General features: G+C 36.1%; 1 protein-coding gene across 5 annotated transcripts in view; it reads left to right on the top strand.

Annotated features, from left to right (window-relative positions):
* The window catches only part of EYA4 (EYA transcriptional coactivator and phosphatase 4), a 262,482-nt gene that overhangs the window by 208,117 nt on the left and 41,482 nt on the right, over positions 1 to 12,883 (top strand). For 4 of the 5 annotated variants that reach the window (XM_007452992.1, XM_007452994.1, XM_007452995.1 and 1 more), the window contains exons 5-7: positions 312 to 391; positions 4,084 to 4,267; positions 12,159 to 12,292. In XM_007452992.1, the coding sequence (XP_007453054.1) occupies positions 312 to 391; positions 4,084 to 4,267; positions 12,159 to 12,292 (398 nt within the window). Of the gene's footprint in view, positions 1 to 311; positions 392 to 4,083; positions 4,268 to 12,155; positions 12,293 to 12,883 lie in introns of all 5 variants that reach the window. The other variant, XM_007452991.1, reaches the window with a different exon arrangement.

Raw genomic sequence — 12,883 nt, 5'->3', positions numbered from 1 at the left:
CCTCAGTATGGATAATATCTTATTCTTTGAGTACTTCTGTACGTGTAGACATTGACCCTTGAAGGTTAGCCAAGTCCTTGGTAAGACTGTTCCCACAAGCTCCTGTTTACCTCTATAGACTTCTAAAGAAAAGACTTTACCTGTTGTCACAAGACACAACTAAGGACATTTTCCTTAGAAATCTCTCAATTTTAAATCTCACTGCCTCAACAACAAAATTTAATATATATTTCATTGAATTCTGCAAAGTGAAATAATTTTAATATTTTTCAAGAAATATTTTTAAAATGCAATTTGTTCTTTACCTCTAGGTTCTAGCTTTGCACCATCATCTACTATTTATGCAAATAATTCAGTTTCCAATTCAACGAATTTCAGTGGTTCACAACAGGTATAGTAGCTTTTTGTGTTTATGCTTTTATATATATTTCAGACTTTGGAAGAATAGTATCAGGTTAGTAAGGTTTATGTATTTAAAATTAAGATGGCATTTCAGGGTAGTAAAAATTAGCTGTCTGGAATTCTTTGGATTTGTGTAAGTCTGGATGTTTCAGTTTTCCTGATTGCTAAAGTTTTGCCCTTTAAACATTTAAGCCATGATTGTTTTAGTCATTTGACAGGATATTACAGAATCTATTGCATATTTTCCTATTATCTTAAGCTATACTAAACATAATTTTATTTTTTCGTGATAAAATAGTTATTATGAAAATTCATACGTTGAACTATAATCAATAATCAGATTATGATGTAGGCTATAAAACACTCTTGGTCCAAAACCAAATCATTTGTTCCTAAACAAAATGCCTCTCAAACTACTATTGGCTTTTATTTTTTAGTTCTATGATTTTTTTTTTTTTGATAACTGTTAAATTCCTACTGCCCTGACAGCTGTAATTTTTTGCTTTTTTCACCCACTACACCTGCTCCTAGAATTCCTTAGTCCTCATAGTGATGTTTGCTTAATATTTTTGTGTGTTTTGAAACCTGCGATTGTTTTTAGGATCGTGTTAGAATTATGTGTGGAACAAGCGTGGATGTGCCCGAATGAGTGAGTTAGCATGGAACAACATGAATCTGTGATATATTCAGACAGTTTTGTCCCTATTTCCTGCTTCTCAGTCATGTTCAGAGTAGCTGAGGTAGAAGGGTAGCTGATTTCATGGGTAAGCAATACACTAACATAATCGCTGGACTTCTGTACATTCTAAAATATGTTACTGCGTAAGTGTTTGCTCTTCGGATTTACTGAAGGAATTATATTAATTGCCTTCTTTCAATTTTTATTAAGGTAACGAGGCAAAGAGGAAAATTTGATGATTAAGCAGTGGAATAATGATATTTTTGACAGGATTAAACTGTATAGTTGGGCATTAGTTTGAAAAATGTTTTCTTAAAACAGTAAACATCATAGTCAGTATGCATATTTTATTATAAAAAATTGAGAATTTTTGATAATCCAGGTAGCTTAATTTCACTCGCTCATTTATTAATACACCAAACATGTATTGAGCACTTGTTAGCCATTAGGTTTTTTGACTGTGCATTGGAGATTCGAAGTCAGTGTTCCCTGCTCTCTGGAAGGATACAATCCTCCTGAAGACACAGATATGAAAATAATATGGACAGGGAGTAGAATATTTGGAATATAATAATAGAAATATACACTAGGCAGAGTGGTAGCATAAGGGGAAGACTGTTTTGTTCTTTGTTGGGATAATTAAAAAAATGATTAATAAGGAGAAGAAAATTTATTGACAAACAGTTTTATATCACAAAATACATCCAATACTAGCAGTATATTTAATTCAGTGGCCCCAATATAATATGTAATCTGTCTTTTGGACCATGGTCTGAAGACTAATTGATTCTTTTAGCAAATACTCACTGAGTGCCTATTAGATATTAGGAACTGGTCTGTATCCTGGGGAGCTGAAGGTAGGAGCAGGGTGAGTGGAACCTGTTTCTTGCTTTAGGGAGCTTTCTGTCTACTAAGAAAAGCAGACAATAAACCAGTAAATACCTGAGTAAATATAGAATTGGAAAGCATGAAGGGAGAGAACAGGGTCCTATTAAAAATATTATGAGAAGACTAATTTTGAGTAAGGGGGATTTTGTGAAAGCCTTCTCCATGGAAATGACATTTAGGCCAAGTCTTCCAAAAGTTAGGTGAAGAATGAGGGCAAGGGTGTTCAGGCATAGAAATCAGCATGTATCACATCCCTGAGGGGTGAAAATCATGGGGTGTCAGTGAACTCAAGGAAGGCTGGAGTTTAGTTTGCACCTGAGGGACAGGTGGGGAAACATCCATTTATGGAGGTAGGCTGCAGCCTGCTCATGTAGGGCCCTGTGGCTTATAATAAGGAACTTCAATTCTATTCCAAGCCCAAAGGGAAGCTATTAAAGAATTTTTTAGCAGGAGAATAGCATCATGTAATTTATTTTTGAAAAATATTACTCTAGCTTCAGAGACTTTGGAAAAAGCCAAAAATGGAAATGAGGAGAGCAGTTAGAAAACTGGTACATTGGCTACAGCAGGCAGTGAAGGTAGCTTGGACAAGGTGATAAGAGTGGAGATGAAGAGTAGGGGGAATCTTTGAGATATACTTGAGTGCAAAAAGACACTATAATCACTGGAAGCTGGTAGACTGGACCTTTCCAGTGAGTAAGTTCATCTTCCTCTCAGGGCACTGGCAGCCCAGTGGAGAGCTTCCCACACAGATAGATGCTGGAGTCAGTCTCTCTGGCTTCCAGTTTGAGCCCTGAAACTTGCTGTCTGACTTTGGGCAAATCACTTTAAACATTCTGTGCCTTTATCCCTTTACTTCAGTGTAAAATAGAGATAGTAATAATACTGAATAGGAGGTTGTGAGATTTCAATGAGTAAATCTACTAAAGATCTTAGAGGAGTGCCTGACACAAAGTAAGCACTGTGTTAATATTTGTGATCCATGTTTTACTCTGAGAAAAATACGTTACTAGGAATTTTGTCCAAATACTGCCAAGAGTTTTCTGGTTTTTTTGTTTGTTTGTTTGTTTGTTTTTGACTCTCAGGTAATAGTAGGGAACATCAGATCCTGAAATTAACAGACAAATAGAATTTTCATTTTCTGCCATACTGCTTAACCCTTTCTGATGATACATATATTTGCTTATACATATATTTACGAACGCAGAGAATTTCCTCTTTTGGAAACCACATCAACCATGGATCTTTGTTTCCCTTAGAAACGTGCATTAGGGAATCTTCATCCTGACCAAGGATTTGTCATCACTGATAACAGTTTGGGCTAAAACATGTCAGATATATTAAACACCAATTATTGCAACAAATACTTATTCCTTATCTTAATATGTAAAAGGATTTTGAAGGATTATTTACATCATTTTAAAATTATTAAAATTTTTTTTAAATAAAAAGCAGGTGAAAGGGATTGACCCAATGGCTTTCTTTTTTCTCTAACAAATGATGCAAACTAAATATATGAAAGCCTCACGAAAGACTTTAGGTCAAGGCCTCAGGTGGCATGTAGCCTGTGAGAAACTGGGTAAGAATATCTTTTATTCATTTTCTTTTCTCTACTGTTTACCTCCTGCCAAGAAAACAGAATTATCAAGGGTAGCCTAAAAAGGGAACAAAAATCACAATAATGCAGCCCAAGGTCTGTATGGAAGCGGGGGGAGGGGCACACCTCCTCCTTGCTGGTGATATTAGAAGATGAGAATGAATGCTGTGAATACGAACACCTCCTTCTCTCCTCTTCAAGTGCATTAGACCTGAGGATGTACATCCTTGGAAATGTAATTCTGGGGGGAAAGTGATGCATATACAACCTTTAAACAGATTAAAATTTGTGTACTGGACCTGGTTTGCAAAACCCGCAAGGTATTTCATTACTATATGCGTGTAGGAGATGCCCACAGAATGGTCTCTGCTTATTAGGATCACCTCAAAGCTGTGGACTCCAGAACCAGTGGAGCCAGATACTAATCTTTCCATTGCCATTGCCATTGCTTTTCTTTGGAGTATACTAGAGGGTAATCTGTCTTTCAAACACACACATATGTCAATTATTATTTCAGGATTATCCATCCTACGCAGCCTTTGGCCAAAACCAGTATGCACAGTATTACTCTGCATCAACATATGGAGCATATATGACATCAAATAACACAGCTGATGGCACGTCCTCCTCGACCTCAACCTACCAGTTGCAGGAATCTCTCACAGGACTGACTAGCCAACCAGGTACAGATCTTCATCCAGGTGAAATACTTTTTATATGTTGTGCTGTATCTAATAATATGGAGAAAATGGGCATTTTAAAAACAAGGCTGAAAGCTTCCAGATAATTATGCTGATGTTTAATCTGTGCTAGTACCCCTGATTTAGATGAGGCTTTTCTGGCATTCCAGAAACCTTTCTTTTAGGTGCGGGATAGTTAGGAGATTTTAATATCAAATGACAGAATACATATGAATATGGAGATAAAAGGTAAGTGGATCTTTGACCAGACTAATTATTTCATGGAGATCTTGACAACATAGAAAAGTTCTTTGGGTAAAACTGATGATGTTTCCTTTATGCTTGAGAAACGTTTAACTTTTTCACCTTACGAGTCATCAGTAGCCCCAGCCAGTGAACATTTCCCACATTCCTAGGATTTTTAGGATCATTGGTAGGTAGTTTAATATCTTTGTCTGATCAACACATATTTAAAATCCATCATAGTCTTCATTGCCAGAAGCTTGTCTGTATTCTTATTAGAATTGTATTTGCTGACACATATTTAACACAGCTGAAGAACTTAAAGTTAAAAGCAAGTTTAATAGAGATTCATTGTAATCCCAATCAAAATTCCAGCAGGACCTTTCGGAGAAATTATCAAGATGATTCTAAAATTACAAGGAAAGACAAAAGAACCAGAATAGCCAAATAATTTTGAAAAATAAGAACAAAGTTTGAGGACTCACATTGCCTGATTTCAAAATTTATAAAACATAATAATCAAGAATGTTTAGTATTGGCAAAAATGTTAGATACATAGAACAATGGAATAGAATAAAGAGTCCAGAAATATATATATTTCTGGATATATTTTGTATATGTTGTATATAACATATACAACATATACAATGATACAACATATACTAAAAGTTTGGTTTTTGACAAAGGTGCAAAGGCAATTAGAGAGAATGAATAGTTTTTCAGAAAATGGTGCTGGAACACTGACATCCATATGCAAAACAAAACAAAACAAAACATAAAACAGAATCTTGACTTGTAACTCATACCATATACAAAACATGTTAAAACTAAAACTTCTAGAAGAAAACATGGAGAAACTCTTTGTGGCCTTGGGTTGCAAAAAAATTTAATAGATATCACGCTAAAAACACAATCCATAAAAGAAAAGAAAAGCTAAATTAGACTTCATAAAACAAAGAACTTCTGCTCTTCAAAAGACACCATCACAAGAATAGAAAGACATGCCACAGATTGGGAAAAAATACTTTCAAAACACATATCTGATAAAGTACTTGTATCCAGAATATATAAAGAACTATCAAAACTCAATAAGAAAATCGAAGTTAAGAAATTTTTTGTTTTTGTAAATACCATTTAGTATGTTCAAGAATATTTTTCTGACTTCCAGTTATTTGCAAGGTCCAAACTCACCTCTGCTTCTTTTTTGCCCTGCTTTGGAAGGGCAAGAAAATAGGGACACATGGTCACAATACTGTAAATTCTTTCTAAGTGGACCAGTGGTTCCAAGAAGACAAAAAGCCCATTAAACAATTATTTATTGAGTGCCTGTTAGGTACCAGGCACTGCTGGTATTTCAGCAGTGAATATGCTCTCTGCATACATTTAACTTCATTTAGCTTCCATTTAACAAGAAAGACAAGATCAAGCAAATAATTAAAATAGTATGAATGTTGAGAAAAGGAAAATGCTAGATAACGTGGGGAATATTAACAAGAAAACTAATTTGAATGTGAGGGAGTGACAATGAAACATACTTTTGCGGTACGTGGGCCCCTCACTGTTGTGGCCTCTCCCGTTGCGGAGCACAGGCTTCGGACGCGCAGACTCAGCGGCCATGGCTCACTGGCCCAGCCACTCCGCGGCACGTGGGATCCTCCCGGACCGGGGCACGAACCCGCGTCCCCTACATCGGCAGGCGGACTGTCAACCACCGCGCCACCAGGGAAGCCCGACAATGAAACATACTTTAAGTGACAGAGAAAATGCAATTATATTCATGAAATGGCAATATTCTTTCTTTTTGGTTCACTGTTATATATAGGGTGAATAAACAACAAGGTCCTACTGTATAGCACAGGGAACTATATTCAATATCCTGTGATAAACCATAATGGAAGAGAATATTTTAAAAAAGAATCTCAAAGTATTGTCTCTAATCTAACTATGGACCGAAGGGAAAATTGTTAATAGGTGTACTAGACTTTGATGCCCCTACTACCAATTTCTTTCCCCTTATCTTCTTTTTAGACCCTCCCTCCTGTAAACACATAGCCCCTTTGAACCTCTAGTCCTCATTCCCTCTTTTTAGTCGTTCCACTTAACCTCCCCCTCTCTTAGCAGCCATATCTTATGTAGCATAGGGCCAGGATGAAGGGAAGGCAAGAGTTGCCTGGGGTGCAGAATGTAAGGGGGCGTTCATTCTCACAGCCCTTAAATTTTACACCCTTGGCACACTACCTGCCTTAACTTCCGCCCAGCCTAAATCCCATGTTCCAATTCTGTCCTGATCCTCTGAATAAACACTTACATTTCATTAAGAATCTTATCTTAATTTAAAGAATGAGTGATTTCAGAATCTTTGCTTACAAGTGGTGGAAGCACTTTAGGTGGGGAGATATTTGATGTTCTCGTCACACTGTGAAAGGTATTTCTCACTGGTCAATGCACGGGGAAAACAAAGTAGAATGACTGTGTTCAGAAGCAAAACCACAGACTAAATATTTGATCATTGAGATATAGAGACCGAGTGACAGGACTGGTAAAGTGTTCTGGAATTTACTAGAATTGAGCTACCAGGAATGAAAACCATTCAAATACCCCAAAATGGTTTATGCTGGGTAGAACTTTGGGTGAAAGATTGGTTTTAATCTAATTTCAATATGACCACAAGAGTTTCTATTTACGAAAGACACAGATGGGTACTCTCTATTAGCTAAAGAATAATGAACTTTCAGAATACCTATTTTATTTACATTAAAAATACTAAACGCAGACATGTAGATATTCTGAGTACCTGACTTTGAATGTAGCACATTCATATGTGACATTCTCATATTCAGTATCAGAATGCTGCAATTTCTTCAGCTTTCCACTAGTTGCTAATACCAACGAATATAGTTTGACATAATTGTCAGATCTTACGAGACTTTCCATTGAATTTAAAGAAGAAATTGTTTCTACTTGTACCCGTATTATTCTCTCAACCAAAATCATAACAATACAAGTGTCTAGATCTTTAAGGAACTCTGTGACCTCAGACCTTCAGTCAAGGTAGTTTAAAGTTTGATTTTGCCTTTGCAGATCTGGCATGCATCCAAAAAGTAAACATGTTCATAACTATGGGATTTTTCTTTATTATTGATGAAATTTGAGGTATTTTGTTTAAGGGTATAAAGAGTATTTTCCACTGACTGGCTCTGCGTTTGGACTTAAAGCAGAGACCTAACAGTTAAATCCACAGTTTGTCATAAATCATTCACTATTGACTTCTCCCGTGTTTAAAATGGAAACATACTTTTTGTTCTATAAGAGACAGCTGGTTGCTCTGATTTAGCGATAAACCTAATGAAATAAAGTTGGATCTAAATATCCAAAACTTAGAAGGTGCAGTTATTCATTACGGTACTGATTAAAAGATAATTATTCAGTCATGTATAGTGTTAGCCCAGGAAAAAGCCTAGGGCAATGGGTAATGACTGATGTTATTTGGAAATTACAAATAGCATTCAGTCATTTATTTTACCTTATTAGGTAATTTGACAATGTATTTAAAGAAACATTACCATGCTGATTAAGAACAGATATTTTAGTTCATTATCTTTGAAAAGATCTTTCTTTGCCTTTAACATAAAGGTTATCTTAGGTATATTATATTTTTGACTCGCATTCGGAATGTTTGATGACTGATAGCACATTAAGCTTAGTGATATTTTTATAGCTCCTTTTTAAAATTTTAAACATCTTTAAAATTAAATATAACTAGCAATTTGTAACAACATTCTGTAGCCTGAGACCTTGGCAAACATTTCAGATACATTAGCTAATTAAACTTTACAAGTGTTGCAGAAAAGTAAAGGATATGGTAAGATCACTCTTTGAAAAGAAGCCAGTTTCTTAGGCAGAACTCAGTAGACTTTCTAGGCCTCGTGGCATTTCACATGAGGACAGGAAGGAAAGCAAAGTACTAATTCATTTCATTGAAGGCAACAAGAGGACTTAAACGGGAAGGACTGACCACATTTAACTTCTCTGCCAACTTTCATTTTCCCTACCTGCAGCATTACTGTACCCCAGTGCAATTACCTGAGTGAAATTGACAGAGGCACTGGAATTAACAGCTTTCTCCTTTTAAAAACAAATGTCAACAAATGTTTAATGACCAGTTGAGCTCAAATTCCTGATTTTGCCCTTTATCAGAAGAAAGGCTAGAACCTTCAAAAGATATGGAGGTCGGTTCATTTCCATCTGGGTGGTTGCTGTAGGAGCCCAAATACAGCACGTGGCCTCTTAAGGACCTGCTCTTTTACTTTGATGTTCTTCAGATGAATTCCTTGGCCCTCACTCTCACAGAAATTGTGTAAAGTCTGTGTAACTCTTTTGATTAGTAGAAACAGATATACATTTGACCTTTTTGTAACCTGGACAGACTGGTGCTATTTGGGAGAGGAAGTATTACCTAGTGATTAAAGCGGGAGTTCTGGAACTATATCAACATTTCACATACAGGCTATTTCATCTTGGTTGTTTAATTGAGTCCCACATGTCTCCAGTTCTCCCATTATTAAAAGAGGCTAATAAAGGAACAAATTCACTGGGTAGAAGTGAAGTTTAAGTCATATGTGTGTGTGTGTGTGTGTGTGTGTGTGTGTGTGTGTGTGTGTGTGTAAGAACGTTTCACAGTAAAGAGCTCTGACAAATCAGTAAGAAAAAGATAACCCAATTTTTTTTAATTAGTCAAAGATTTAAAGTTACTTCATAAAAAGTAGATACCAAATGAGTAAGAAACAAAGTATTCTACATCATTACTCATCAAGAAAATGCTAATTAAAACTACAATAAGATACTACCAACCCCTACAATCGCTAATATAAAAAAGACTAGCAATACCAAGTATTGGCGAGGATGTAGAGCAACTAGAGCTCTCATTGCTAGTAAGAGAGTGAATTAATACAACAACTTTGGAAAAGAGTGCTCAGTGTCTACTGAAGGTAAACATATGCCTTCCATTTGACCCAGCAGTCCCTCTGCCAGGTGTATACATATAGGCATATGCTTAGTATATACATATAGGGATATGCTAGGTATATACATATAGGGATATGCTAGGAAGGGGAGCTTATGCCCACAGATATAAACAAGAATGTTTATAACAGCTTTATTCATAGTTGCCTAAAACTACAAATAACCCAAATGTTCATCAACAGAATGTATAAAGCATAGTATACATATGTCATGAAGTTCCAGCCACATTAAGGAAAAAACAAACAACTGCTCCAGGCTACAATGTGGGTGAATCTCAGACGTAATGAGCAGCGACTCTAGTCAAACACATATTCCAATAAGCTTATTGAGACCCAGACACTTCCTATGACCAGTCTCTTCCCTTCCTCCTTCTACTCTTTTCACTCCCTTGTTGTGATAGCTGCTGACGTCCAGTTCATTCGAGTAGCTGAGTTGTTCCTGCCAAACTCTGTCTTTATGGATCCAGTCAACAATCAACCACCCATAACTGAACACAGTAACTTTGGGATTTTGCAAGATTTTGTCTATTCACCTCTTGCACTGTGGCAAGAACAAAGCTGCCTGATGAGAGTTAACTCCTGAAAATTGATCTATAATGGGTAGAAAGATAGGTCTTATGGAATGTCAACCAAAAAAATCTTATAAGCTTAATAAATGTGTGTTAATTTGAATCAATATTTTATCTGAAAAAGAACATTTGATTGGCAGGACATAGTAACCTTAGAAAAATTCTGTTTTATAAAAATAATTGAAAATAGAAAACATTTTGTGTGATATTTTTAAAAAGTAGATGTGTGTTTAAATACCCAAATCCCCATCTAACGCCTATACAAGTAAGCTGAAACATGATTTACTATGACATAGGGCTATATTCAGCATCGTAACTAAAGATCATCTTATTATGCTTTCTACTCTCATGCATTCGATAGCAGAAACCCATGCAATGAACTGTGCTAGCAGTGTTTTAAGAGTAAATAATATTTGGAACACAGACATTTTTTTGATGCTGTCCTGACATGCACAAATGTTTTCCAAAGAAAACATTTGACCGTTAGAAATTATTAGAGGTTAGCTATGTAAACACTGTTTACCTAAAACATCTCAGAAAAAATGTTACCTAAGTGTGATCTAGTTTGTTCAGATGTGTTTATTTAGATTAATAACTGCTTGGCTGTCCTCATAATTATCTTACTTTAATTTTTATGATAAAGCATGAGAGTCATAACATGTTTACTTTTAAAAATTGTGTAACTTTAATATAGTTTGCCATTGGACTCTCCTAGACATTTTAGCATTATGCATATGATTTCAATTAAGCATAAATCAGATTTATCTCAGTAATACAAAAAGATAGCTGCTATTACCCAGGCTTTAGTATACAAAGAAACTGAGATTCAGAGAGACTGAGTAAAATGCTTGAAGTCATATAGTAAGTCCAACTCTTGTTACTTGTGAAGTTTTACTGCACCTCACTGTCGCCTTGGTGGGTTTACCTTAACACCCTCTCCTACAGACTTGCCACTGCTCTGTACTCTCCGCCTCATAAGATGCTGCATCACTAGCTTTAGACGTGACGGACTTTTGGGTATCTGTGGGACATGCAGAACCCAATTAAACATAAAGTCTGAAACTTAAGATTTGACTTGGTATGATGTATGGATCATCACGTAGAAAGTGACTGACCTATGAGAGGGTTAGATTGCCCACATGGTGTGGAGTGGGGAAAATGATCAAAGGAGACAAATGTGCTGTCCATTACTGTAGCCGCTGACTTCAGTCTGTACTAGCCCCATTACAAGGGCTTAATAGGCACGTGTGGCTAGTACAGATTGAAGTCAGCTCTAAGTGTCATATACACACAGAATTTCGAAGACTTGGCATGAAAACAAGATTATGTAAAACATGTCATTTTTATATTTATTATATGCTGAAATGATAATGTTTTGGATATATTAGAGCAATTAGCATACAGGAATGAAATTAATTTTACATGTTTCTTTTTACCTTTTTTAACGCAGCTTCTAGAACATTTAAAATTATATATATGCGTGGTTACATTCGTGGCTCACTTTGTATTTCTGTTGGACAGCACTGGTACGTGCTGTTCTTTGAAGACGGGTCCTTTAAAAAGAAAAGATAGCAGACAGATAGCTTCTAGATAGAAATGCAAGGTCAAAGGGAAGGACTTTTCGACTTGTCTGTGTGCCCCCCGCCCCTAGAAACGGGAGAGGTTGAAGGGAAGGGAAGAGAGAGTTTGAGTAGTGGAGCATGATTATTCTCTAATAGGTGAGGCACGGAAGTCATATTTGCAGGGGGAGGGATGGGATCTCATCCTCAGACATAAGGAGGTGACAACAGATCTAAATTTAGATAAATACATAGGTGGGGATAGAGATGGGAAGTTGAGGGCATCTGGAGTACAAAAGGTCTTCAGATTTAATAGATCACATAGATCGAAACCAGGAGAAACCTGTGTGACCAGCAAAATTTCGACTGAATTAGAATTTTGTGTATTTGTGATTATAAATCTTTCTTGTCATAAGGAATTTTCTGTTGTAGGATTTGTTAAAATCATTAATCATGAAGACTCATACCTGATCTAAAAATGAAGTGCTGTCCTTGACAGTATTCATGTTATTTACAGGAGAGTTTGATACCGTGCAGAGCCCTTCCACACCCATCAAAGATCTTGATGAGAGAACGTGCAGGAGCTCTGGGTCAAAGTCCCGAGGAAGAGGCCGGAAAAGTAATCCCTCCCCGCCTCCCGACAGTGACCTGGAGGTACGCTAACTTCTCCTTAAAAGGTGTAATGTGATGTTTCATTTTATTGAATGATATATTCTATACCGTACAGTTCTGTAAAGTTTCAGACTTTACAGATATAAGATATATCATGAAATGAGTGGACCTACTATGAAGTAGGCATTTCACAGCTCTGAAATTGGAGATTTCGTCCATTATAATGGCAAAACTAAAAACAATAACAACTTAAAAATCATAATGCTCTATAAATTCTAGGCCTGAGATAGTTGCATCTTTTGATCCAAAAGACACAAACAGCAGGCACAAGCAGAAATTTGAAAAATAAAGCCATTGTTTGTGGAGTATTTATCTGAGAAGCACTCTTTCTGGGAGTACTAGGGTCATGAAAGATGCTTACATGGGTCCATAAATATTAAAAGGTAAAATTAACCTGTATGGAGAAAGAAAGTTGTCATCAGAAAATAAGAAAAATTCCAATCATTTGATACATATGTTAAAATTTTTATACCTGTAAAAATTTCCATGTGTCATTGTTCCTAGTTGGGACAGATCTTTTGAGATATATCCATACTAAGCAGGTTGTTTTTATTATGAAACATTGGAAGAAAC

This window comes from Lipotes vexillifer, unplaced genomic scaffold (assembly GCF_000442215.2).
Source record: "Lipotes vexillifer unplaced genomic scaffold, Lipotes_vexillifer_v1.1 scaffold155, whole genome shotgun sequence".
NCBI classification, from domain to species: domain Eukaryota; kingdom Metazoa; phylum Chordata; class Mammalia; order Artiodactyla; family Lipotidae; genus Lipotes; species Lipotes vexillifer.
This window is presented reverse-complemented; position numbering and strand designations above follow the sequence as displayed.